The sequence below is a fragment of the Rhineura floridana genome, chromosome 14, assembly GCF_030035675.1.
Source record: "Rhineura floridana isolate rRhiFlo1 chromosome 14, rRhiFlo1.hap2, whole genome shotgun sequence".
Taxonomy (NCBI): Eukaryota; Metazoa; Chordata; class Lepidosauria; order Squamata; family Rhineuridae; genus Rhineura; species Rhineura floridana.
Genome location: NC_084493.1, coordinates 13,028,084 through 13,040,375, shown reverse-complemented (window position 1 = coordinate 13,040,375; position 12,292 = coordinate 13,028,084). Strand labels below are relative to the sequence as shown.

The following is a 12,292-nucleotide window of genomic DNA, read 5'->3' as shown; positions in this document are numbered from 1 at the left end:
GGGGGGAGTCATGTGTGTTGGCTGTGCTTTAAAAGTACAGTGTGGACCTGCCTTCACTGTTGGCAGCATTGTGGCATAGGCAGTAATTGAATAATGGGGCTTTTCTCTTTGAGTGATAAGTTCCTCTCTCCTCCTTAAAGAATTAGCAGCTGCCATTGAAGAAATACTACCAATCCTGAAGGAAGAAAACGTGGCAGTCTATTACTTAAGTAGGACATCTGAGACGGAGGGGGTTCGCAGTTTCATGGACAAAGTGGACGCAGCTTCAGATGAGCCTATTCCGGTTTCTTGGAGATCAAATGTCACTTTTAAAAGTCCTGCCTTGTACATTTATACCTCTGGGACGACAGGTATAGTAAAATTCCATTAAACTAGGTATTTCTTTGCTTACATTCGGCTGCCAACTGATTCAAAAGATGTTTACATTGCAACCCTATGCACATCTACTCAGAAATAAGTTCTGATTTAGTTCAGTGGGACTTATTTCCAGGTAATTGGGTACACAAGATTGCAGCTGAGTTAGTTTATGAACTGGCTGATTTTAAAATATTTTATGAGGAAGTTTAATTGACCATATTGCAAAACTTCAGTGAAAGTGCCTGAAGAAAAGGACAGTTTCTGAAAGTTTCAGTGTCTAAAATTTTCAAAACAAAACTAGCTGCTATGCTACTGTATGAAGCATGGTGTTAATTTGCACACAAAAGCAGGTGTCGGGTTGTTCTGCAAACAAAACAGTGTGTGTTTTAATGCAGTAGGTTTTATCCAAAAACAATAGGTTGGGTTAGGGTTAGGGTTGGTTATAAGTTGGTTATGTTTTAGTCGCACTGAAATCGTGCAGCAAATTAATTGTCACTATGTGTCATTGCTTTTCAGTAGGACTGAAATATTACTAACCTGAGGCAGAATCCACCCTAATGTGAGTTGCTAGATTTCAGAGGAAACTGTATTGCAAGTATAAGGGGCTTCAGCTAGGAAAGATGTGTACAATTGCCAGTGGTACTAGTATCCTTTCAATTCATTGTTTAAATGCTGGAAAGGTTCTCTGTCTGAAATATCTGCTTCTTTTACTGTTTATGAGAAAATTGGTTTTGAGAATGTGGATGCTACAGCTCTTTGTCCCAAATGCTTTTAGGTGAGCATTGCAAGCTCATGGAAGTTTTTAGGGACTTAGGCCCAGTTCTCATGAGATGGTATACTTGTTCCTGAAATGCACCACTTAGTTGGGCAGGTGGAGACTCATATGACAGAACGCTCTTCCACAAAAAAGAAATAAAGCGATCCCTGCATGCAGGGAAAAAGCATGTATTCCAACTTGGCCTTTTCCTTGACATGATAGTTTTGTTTTTATATGGAGGATTTTTTTTAATAAGTAGGATATGGTACGCCAGATTAATTTGTATATAAAGTACCTGAAGGTTAGAAATTTGAATGTCATTGCACTAGACCTGTGGATGTCGCTGTCCTGTATTTGTTTTCTCTCTAATGGAAAGCAAAACTCTACACCATTTTGTCCTTGTATTATAGCAAATTTCCCCTTCATGCAGGTCTGCCCAAAGCTGCACTGATTACCCATGAACGCACATTATTAGCTTGTGGACTGATTATTGCCAGTGGTGTTACATCAGCAGATATTATCTATACTGCTCTGCCACTGTATCACAGTGCTGGCCTCTTAATTGGGGTTCATGGCTGCATCATGCAAGGTAAGAGGGGTTTATTGGACAAATAACAATACCTTGTTTTGGAATGAGATTGTTGTAGCATATTGACGTATCACTGTTGAGCTGAGCCAGGAGTATAGAATCATCCGTGCCAATTGCAGGTCTACACTAAAGTCCACCTCAAACCATAGTAGCCTATCAGAAAGGGTATTAAAACAGACTACTTTCTACTCCTCTTATTTGATTATGTTGTACGTTAATGTGCAAAAATGATTTGTAATCTTGGCTGGGGTGGGGTCCCCGTCACGAGAACTGTAGGGAGTAGATGGCTACTATTCTGATTCTGCAGATGAGCAGGTAGATTTTGAGCCATGTGGATATCACTTGCTTGTAGTGCAGTCAGTTCCACTCCAGGCATGTGTGTAGGAAGACACAGTATCATAGTTTCCTCCCTTTTCGATGTCCAGATTGTGAGTGTCATTGCATATGTAGCCAAACCAGCATTGCCCATGTGCAAGAATGAGTTATCAGCAAGACTGGGGGAACCCTGAGGTTTGCAGAAGTTGCATTTTACATAGGGGAGCATTCAGAAATGTGGACCTGCATTCTGACGTGGTACAGTCCAGAATTCTACCACTTCATCCTGTACAATTGTTGTTCAGTAAAGTGTCAATCCTTCAGGATTAGCTCTGCTTTGTTTTCAAGCTGGTTTTCCCCAGGAGCATTAGAAGATGATACATATATATCCTTCAATGTGTGTTTGTGTTAGAATCTAATTCCACCGTCTCCTTTACTTGTAGGTGCTACTCTAGCATTGCGTTCCAAATTTTCTGCTACCCAGTTTTGGGATGACTGCAGGAAATACAATGTAACTGTCATACAGTATATTGGGGAGGTGCTTCGTTATTTATGCAACGTACCCAAGGTAATGTGCTCCTCTTGACATCTTGTTTTTTTCCTTCTACAGATATTGTTTGAACTGATCTTGACTAATGACATATATTTTCTAAGTATTTTGTAGACTTGTTAGCACTAGTGGCTTCTGTAACAAATAATATATCTGTATCTTCACATGAACTCGAAAGGGGTCTATTTTTCAAATGGAGAAACTTGTTCTAAAAGAAGACTTGGGTCATATTCATCTGTTGGGTCCACGGCTGTGCTGGATTGAAGCCACACCTGCCCAACTTTTGACCCTCTAAGCCAGAGGTGGGAAACTTTTTCTTCTTCAGATCAAGGGCCGCATTTTCTTTGGAGCAACCTCCCAAGGGCCAAATGCAAGCGGTGGATGGGGCAAAAGCGAGCAGAGTTAATAAAATCCTTATTTTACCTTTGTAAAATAGACTAGTTTCCACAGATACTCACACACCCCTCGCTGCCCTCCATCCCAGCAAGCAAGAGGCATAATCAGAGTTCAAGGACGTATTCCACCCAGGCAAAAGCACTCAAGGAAGGAGTGAAGCAGAGCCAATGAGGGTGTGTGGCTGGGGGGGGGGGAACATGGCCTGGGGGGTGTCCCAAGGGTCAGCTAGAGAGGCTTGGAGGATCACATTTGGCCTCTGGGCCTGAGGTTCCTCACCCCTGCTCTAAGCCAAATATGAGCCCACCAGCTACACATGGCATCCCATCAAAAGTTGTTTTGCTGCCTCCTGTAGCTGAGAAAACAAAGGGGTTGTCATGTCCCTGGAGGTCTACAGTCCATCACTGTCATGCAAGCTGGAGTTAAATTAAGGTATCATGAGCTCAGTGTCCTGTGCACTGGAGAACTCCTGGTAAATAATAAACCTAAACATTTTAAGTCAAAGTGTGAAAGTTAAATCTCTAGTTTCTCAGCTGCTCTTTGCACTGTAGGAGGGACTAAAATCTGTGTAAGAATGCTTGCTGATATAATGCCAACTGAAGTAGCTCTGCTGTTCCACCAGCACAGCACCATATACTGGCCACCGCCAAGAGGGGTGGAGACAATGAAGTATGGCAGACCAAAATGTCTTCTGTATCTGGATTGCCACTTAGGGTCTTAAGGCTGCATTCTACTGCAGCTCTGAATGTTGGCAGAATTGCTTTGCTGAGTGTGACTCCATAACCAGCGCCCTCAAAACACCTTTGGGACACCGTCCCCAAGCAGTGCTAAGGCCAGGGGTGGGGAGCCTCCAGCTTGTGGGCCAGAGTTGGCCCACTAGGCCTCTCCATTTGGCTCACCAGGCCTCAGCCACCTGCCCTACACTTCATGTCATACATGATGTCAAAGGAACAATCAGGAGTTTTAAAGTGGGCTCGTCATTGTTCCTTTGCTGGAGCAAGGCAAGCTGCCTCCTGCCCGCCAGCGAACGGGAGGTAGGAGCATGCCTTGCTCAAGGGGGGGAGGAAAGCAGTTTCCATTCAAGAGAAACCGCTTCTCCCTCCCATTGCTGCTTTTTGAAGCAGCCTCGTGGTGCTTCTTTAGACCCCTGATTTCCTGAGGTTTAAAAGCATAGCATGAGGCTGCTTGCAAAGGGCTTTCAAACAGCCCTGTGCCATTTGACACGGGACCGCATCACATTATCGCTGTTCAGTTTTGCAATTGAAATTAACTCTTATTGAAAAGCAGCATACACATTTGTTAAAGAAATTAGTCAATTGTAGAGAGGGACCTAGAATCTCATGTGTGTTCCTGTGTCTATGAGCCTGACAGGATCTTTGCCTCTGGTTCATTTTGCATGCCAGTTGTAGAACAATGTGAAATTTGAGGGGAAGGAGGGTATTTTGTATTTATGTAAAGGAGGAAAATGGTAACTTAATGGCTGCATTTGGATGATCAACTCTCAGTTTAATAAGTGGAGATATACATGAGCTTAAAACAGGAGCCGCACACTTCTTCATTTAGAGTGAACTTCCTGAGGGGCGTTACTAATTGAACATCAGGTTTTCCAGTTAATATGCAATTAAACTGAATGGTGGAAGTTTACACCTGCTTCAGTCTATTTGGCTGCAAACCAAACAGAAATAAATAGTTTCGGTAAGCCTTTGGGGAGATCAAGGAAAAGTCTTTAGAGTCTGTTTCAGGAAGCAAGACCGAGAGTCATGTGACTCAGGGTATAAAGTCACAAAAATCCCACTGGTGAAAATGTTAAAGGATGCATTCCAATAGGACACAGAGGTTTGTTTGGTTTCTTTTGAAGTGGATTTCACTAACATGTGCTCGCTGAAAATTGAGTCCCCCTATATATATTTTCATATCTTAAGACAGGTCCCTGTATGTGATAATAATTTTTTGCAGTGCGTCTTGGCCAAGACCACTCAGAGGATATTGTGGTTGAGCCAGGATTTTCAGCTGTGTCTAGAGGAACACCTTCCACATTTTCATGGATGCTTGAGTAAAGGGTTATAATAAGCTGAACTTTATGCCAGCTATGTGAAGGTTTTAATGATGTTGTGAGCAGCAGCATAGATACTGTCAGAGTTGGCATGCTCAGTTACTTGATCTAGGGAAATAGCTTCAAGGCTGAGAATAAAGCCAACAGAAGTATATTTGTGATAATAATAGGGTAATATAAAACAAGGTGGCATTTAGTGATGCAATCTCCTTTTCCTGCAGGTGTTAGAAAGCTCTTTAGAATTACAGATTTTTACCTGATCATTAAACCGAGGGAGAGGGAGAGGGTGAAACCACAGAGCTTAACTCCCATCACAGAAACAGGAAGAGCAGGAACTTGTTTTTACATAAATATACAAGTTAGCACGTTTAGAGGTATTCATGCATGCACATTCCTCATATGAAGCATATTGGTTGCCCTGGTACCATATCATTTGGATCAAGTATGTATGGATTTTTCAGGGAAGAACTACAGTTAAGATACAAAGGTGCTATTCCCAACCCTCTCTTTGTCTCCTGAAGAGAAGCCCTGGGGAGACATTTACAGAGGAGTTATATGGAGACAGTCTTTAACCCTACTGTGTCCATATACTTCCTGTAAGTATTTCTAAAGGTTCCCTCCCCCTTCTGCAGGTGAGTTCCAAGACCAGAAGTAAGGTCAGCTGGGAGAAAAACAATGGTACTTTAGAAGAGTTAGGGCGCAATCCAGCTCACATTTATGCTGGGCTGAGGGCCAGTCCTATGCTGATGTAAGTCCTTCATCCCGGCTCAGCTGGAGCTCAGCCGAGACTGGAGTGAAGCCGTGTAAGTCCCCCAAAAGGGGCATTTTGGGGGCATGTCAGGGGAGGGGCCGAGCTGAGGGAATTTAGGCCACATCCAACTCATGTTGGGAGTGTTCCTGCAGGCCCCAGTTCAGACAAAAGTTACACCAGAGAAAAGTTTGGTCTAAGACAATAAATACAATAGAAGTCAATGGAGAGAGCTTACTCCCCAGTAGGGGTATTTGGGAGAGCAGGGTTTTACTTTCTGGTCCCTGTGTGCAGTTCCCAGCTGAGCCGGTGTTCAGCCAACCCAAAGGCTCCTGAACGGCAACTGGATGCAGCGGAACTTTACGCTGCCTTCTTTTGCTCCAGCACAACTTATGCCGGCTTCCCCTGAGTTGAATCGCTCTGCTGATCCCAGTACACAGGTTTCCTGCAACACAGTTTTAAGAAGTTTACTCCCATAATTTTACTTATTTAAATACTTACAAACAGCCCTGTACCTCTTGGTCTCAGGGCAGAGTACATAATTCATTTAAAACAACAGCTTATTACATACAATGATAGGCATAAAACTGTAAATAACCAGCACTGCGCTTAAAACAAGTAGCAGATCCGTTTTTTATCCTATCCTTCCATCTAAAGGAGCCCAGGGGAGCAAACAACAAAACAATCAAAACAATACAATTTGTTTTTAAAAAAGTTTAAAAATATATCCTTGCAACTAATAGTTTCAGAGTTGCCAGAGACATCTTTCTGCCACCAAATGTCTGAATGAACCGGAATGCTTTCATATTCCACCTAAATGTTAATAAGGAAGACAGATGTACCTCACCAGGGAGGGCACTCCATAAATAGGGGACTTTTCCGGGAAGGCCCTGTCATGGATCAATGCCAATTGGGCAGCACCACCAACAGGGCCTTCGTGTTTTTAACTCTCCCTGTTACAGGCGCATTATTTTTGCAATACAATTTGTTTTGGATTGAATTATAGGTCAGCTCTAATGTTTGCTGCCTTTATTTTGCATCTCAACTCTGATGGAACAGGATGTTTGGAAAACAAAAGAATGAACAGCAGGTCTGGAGCATAATAATAGCCAGCCCCTAGAGAAGCTTTTCTAAATAGAAAAATAAATCTCAGAGCTCTATGGTAAAAAAAGGGGGGGAATGCAAGTAAGGGCAAGGGCCAGCCACTGTGATGTCAAATGGATAGAGTGTTTGAACTTCTAGGTAAACAAAACGAGAGAGAGAGAGAGAGAGAGAGAGAGAGAGAGAGGGGTCAGAGTTTTTTGCTCAACCATGAAGCGTGCCGAGCAATGTTTTTGCTAGTCACAATCTCTGAGCCTAGCCTCTATCGCAGGATTGTTATAGAGATAAAATAGGATACCTCACATTTCTGTGATGAAACAAGGGATAAATTGTGATAAGAAAAGCTGCACACGATGAGTTAAAGTAAAGGAAGCACTGAGTAGCAAAAATGGATGCAAAAAAAATGAGAGAATGGTCTTGAAGGTACATGGTGACATTTCTACAACTGAAGCTAAGTAGAATTTTGCCCTGCAGACTGCCTGGATGACAGACTGTCTCAGAACCATATTTTAGTCAGTATGATAATAATCCTATCAGTAATTGTTAATTATTTATATCCCAGTTTTCTATTGGAGAATACAAAAAAAGCTATTTACAAAATTGAAAATACATAAAAAGCAATACACAAATATATATATATATATAAGTAGGCAATTTAAAGCAAGCATTTTAAAATGAGCATAAAAGAATACATTACAGCTGGATAAGGCTGCGTATACACCAAACATTTATAACCCTTGACTTCCGCCAAACAATTCTGGTTACTGTAGTTTGTTAAGGATGCTGGGAATTATAGCTGGGGGGGGGGAATATATTACAGTTTCCAGGATTCTTTGGGGGAAGTCATGTGCTTTAAAAGTATGGGGTATACGCAGCCTAATTCCAAACTCTTGCACGTTTTAATGAAAGGACAAATTCTTGGGCTCACATTGGTGCCTTCCCCCTTACACTTTCAACTCATTCCTGGGTTTGGGGCAGACTTTTGGTTGCAAATTTGGATGCAACAGCAAATAATGCTTAACCCAAAACTACCAAAACTGGTAACTCTGATTATGGCTCTTGTTTGTCTGGATGGAGGATGGAGAAGGGTTGTGTAGAAACTAGCCTACTGTGCAATGTTAAGATTTGCATTAGTTTCCCTGCCCACTTTTGTCTCTGGGCCTGGCCACCACTGGCATAGGTAGACAACGCTGGCCTAGGTGAAAACAAATAATCTGACATAAGGGAGCTCACTATGTTTCTCATAGAAGTGTCTACTTCCCACTGGTCAGTATGGATCGGTTTTGCATGTGTTAAATACTTAAAGAGTTGGGGGGGGGGTTGCTAGATCACCCTCTACCTAAAACCATTAATACCCTTCTGGAATCGTGACTTCTTCCTTTATTTCCAGAAAGACAATGATCATCATCATACAGTAAGAATTGCCTTGGGTAATGGCTTAAGGGCTGATGTTTGGAGGGAATTCATCAGGCGGTTTGGAGACATACGCATTTTTGAGTTTTATGCTGCAACAGAAGGCAATGTTGGCTTTGTGAACTATACTGGGAAAATTGGAGCTGTGGGAAGATTAAATTACTTCCATAAGGTAAGGACAAAGGAAAACATGTTCTCCAGTGGTTCCTATTTACCCAAGAATAGTAATCAAATTTAGTTTTAATTTTTACCAAATTTTATTTAATATTGCAAGTAGGGAAAAGCTCACATTAACAATCAAAAGAAAAAAATTCCGTCAGCTTACATCAACAGTAAAAAGAATCCATTCATCCTGACTTAAACATATATTTTAACATGTGTCAAAATAGAAATCTAAATGAGACTGATGATTATACAATATACATTAAAATGTAGAAAAGACAGTGAGATCTTCAGACCACTAAGTAATGGTGGGTGTTTATCTTTCCAGCTTTGACCTATAGATCTCTTTACAACCATAAGAGCTCACAGGACCCATTTTCGTTTCCATCTATTAGGCCCCATATCACAGGAATATAATTTAAAAGTGTGTGAACATCTGCTAAATAAGAATAACTTCAGACCAAAAAGAAGACCCCCACCAAAGATTTCTGGTTTATAATCTGTGGCAAATCACAGACATGGTTGCTTCTGAGCACTCTCTCCAGCACTGCAGACCCTGGATGCCCACCTGGTACAGGAGGGCACCAGAGAACAAAACAAGGGGGACAATGGCTAGAGCAAATATGGTACAAGTATCATTGCAAATGCAACCAAGCTCAGGTAAAAGCTCACAATCCTGCCTGCCATGCGTTTGTGATAGCAGTGAAGAAGGCTTGCATCTCTGCCAGCATTACATCCATAAGTAGCCATCCAGCAGAGCTTTTCCAAGTGGTTAAGCACAGTGGGGAGGAGAGCCTGGCTGGGAGTCCAGAGTCTGTGAGTTCAAATCCCCGCTCGTGTCTCCTGGGTGTCAAGGGCCAGCTAAAGATCACCCCTACCGGGAGTGGCTCGGGTTATGTGCCCTGCCACCTGTGCAGCCGTGGGCAAGCTGCATAGTCCCAAGGAGCCCAGTTGCCTCCCAGCTGGCAGTTGCAGACAAGGAAGGGGCTGGCTTGTGCAGCTGTGGCAAGCTGAGGAGGCCCTAGCCAGCTGGGGAGGACTAGCCTCAGAGGGAGGCAATGGTAAACCCCCTCTGAATACAGCTTACCATGAAAACCCTATTCATAGGGTCGCCATAAGTTGGGATCGACTTGAAGGCAGGCCATTTCCAAGGGTGACCAGAACATATTTCAGGAGAGATAGCCTGGAGCCATTGGAATCCTGATGTGACAAATTTGCAGGTCACTTTGAGGACAGGGTTGCTTGCATCCACGTTCATGTCGATGCCACAATGATGCAAGTCCAGTTCTGCCTTGGGATCAGTTGAGGAGGCCTGAGGATGTGGGCAAGATGGTTTTGTTCCTTGCACAAAGCATAGGGGACCCCAGCAAAGTGTAGGGGACCCCAGTGGGGTAGCAATGGGGAGATATGTCTTGCCTTGAATGAGACTAGGGTTGGGGGAGAAAATCAATTCTGTTCACATTCAAAGGCAAGCCGACCAAATTGGCACTTTGTGAAACAGTGTGCAAGGCACAACAGCCATGCTTTGAAATGTGCGCTTCTCCAAATTCTGCAAAGCCGTTCTTCAGCCAAGGATGCATAAAAATTTATATGTTCATGAAAATAACATTTAAAAAGGCATTATATTGGGGGAAGTTGCTTTGCAAAGATGTGTATACAAACTGATGTGGAAATGTAGAGAACAGAACTTAAGACTGGAAAAACAAGAGATGGATAGACACACCCATCCCTAAGTTATACATGCAGTCAGTTCCTCCCTTCCATCCCCATCGCCAAGATAAGTGCTTCCATATACCAGAGTTCCACAAGCTTCTTTCAGGTGATCTGTCACATATCTGCATTAAATATTCATATTGGGTTGAATTCAACAAAGTCCTACTCAGAGTAGACCCACCGAAATTAATGAACCTAAGTTAGTCCTGTCTAATAACTTCAGTGGGCAGGGCCAGTGCCAGGCATGCCGGAGCCCTTGGGCACCAGCCTGCCCCAGCACCCGCACGCATGCCCCACCTACCAACTTTTCCCTTGGTGAATGCTGCCTGCGCTGTGTGTCATGCCTGCCATCAACCAAGGTGGCGGCCGAGGCTTCCCTAAGGGGCTGATGCCTCTGCCGCCATCTTGGTTGGTGGCACGCATACACGCTACGTGTGCATATCCCTGTCATCAACCAAGATGGAGCAGGGGCATCAGCCCTTTAGGGAAACCTTGGCCGCCATCTTAATTGATGGCAGTTTTGCACCCACAGCACAACCAACATTTACATCAAGGGAGAGGTAGGTGGGGTATGCGCCGCAGTAGCAGGGATGCGTGGGAGCTTCCTCTCACGATCCACGGCAGGGTCAGGAGCCAACGCTGCCACAGATCGTGGAAGGGAGCGCTACCCACCCACCCTATAGAGGGGCCCTTGGCCAGGGCCCAACCTGGCTGCCCTTTGGCACCGGCCCTGTCAGTGGCTCTACTCTGAGTAGGACTAGCATTGAATACTACCCATTGATTTTTAATTGTGTTTTATTGCTTCTTTTAGTAACAGTAACACGAAGAAATAAATTTATTTATTACTTGCCCTTCACCAGCAGCTCCCAGGGCGGGTTACAACAATTTAAAATTCAATATTAAAAACCAGTAAAGCCAATTACAGTCATTGCAATAGGGTGGCTCCTAAAAATACATAACTCAGGTGTCAAAGGCCAGGGCAACGAGGTGCGTCTTCGGCATACTTCATGCATTCTGTAGAACGCAAATTGAAATATAATGTAAAGATAAGAGAAGCAACAAAAATACAATTAAAAATCATACAGCATCTGGCATGGTGCATTACAATTGCTAAAACAGGAAGAAAAATCATGAAGTGGTTCGCCAAGACCCTCAGCAATTTTCGAGTGGACCATGGAGGTCAAAGTTTGTGAATCACTGTCCTATACCAAGCAGGGGTCTGGAGAGGGAACCAGAAGAGGACCAGAGATGTGATCTTGTGCTCATCAGAGCAGAAAAGGAGAGGGTTATACCAAGTGCCTGCGGTGAGGGGCTGCAACACTAGCTTTCCAGCAGGTGGATCGCTATCACTTTCCAGGAGGAGCAAGTGGCAGGGAAGCTGGCACAGTTCAAACACACCAGCAGAGCCAATCCAGCGCTCCTGCCCATGAGTTTGCACCATGCTGACCTCTCCGCCACTTGCGCTCTCCCTCCCAGTGAGGAACAATGGCCCACCTGCTGGGTAGGTAGCCTGGCATCTCCACGCCACCCAGCAAGCCACTTCTGCATGCATACATGATGGAAATGGAGCTGTGTTTGTATGTAGAAAAATGCAGTTTATATGCAAATATTTATGTATTTTCATTAGAGAATAATGCGCTATGACCTGATTAAATATGATGTAGAGAAAGATGAACCCGTCCGAGATGAAAACGGTTACTGTATAAAAGTTCCCAAAGGTACAGATGCTTTACTTCTTTATTTGCCAATAAAATTCAGTGCCAGACAGTGTGGCTTTGAGCTGCCATTTTAGCTTTTGATAATATAGGCCTTGTTTGCGTATCTCTTTAAAGTGGTGGCGGGCGGTGGCACCCTGTCAGTGGGGGAGTAGAATCTGCTCTGGTTTTGGTCCAAGCGTTCCACTGACACAGAGCCAGCAGCCATATTTAAACCATATGGAACCTGCGGTCCTTCAGAAGTTGCTGGACTATAACTCCCATCACACCTGACCATTGACCGTGCTGGCTGGGGCTGATGGGAACCGGAGTCCAATAACATCTGAAGGGCCACAGATTCTCCACTTGTGAACTAAACGATTCTGCCTGTGCAATGCTCTCCCCAGGGAAACACGCCTGGTGCCATCATTATCAATTTTTAGGTGC

General features: G+C 43.7%; 1 protein-coding gene across 3 annotated transcripts in view; it reads left to right on the top strand.

Moving 5' to 3' along the window:
• The window catches only part of SLC27A2 (solute carrier family 27 member 2), a 30,268-nt gene that overhangs the window by 5,704 nt on the left and 12,272 nt on the right, over positions 1 to 12,292 (top strand). For all 3 annotated transcript variants that reach the window (XM_061595209.1, XM_061595210.1, XM_061595208.1), the window contains exons 2-6: positions 141 to 350; positions 1,545 to 1,703; positions 2,462 to 2,586; positions 8,254 to 8,448; positions 11,779 to 11,869. In XM_061595209.1, coding sequence (XP_061451193.1) covers positions 141 to 350; positions 1,545 to 1,703; positions 2,462 to 2,586; positions 8,254 to 8,448; positions 11,779 to 11,869 — 780 coding nt within the window. The remainder of the gene's footprint in view (positions 1 to 140; positions 351 to 1,544; positions 1,704 to 2,461; positions 2,587 to 8,253; positions 8,449 to 11,778; positions 11,870 to 12,292) is intronic.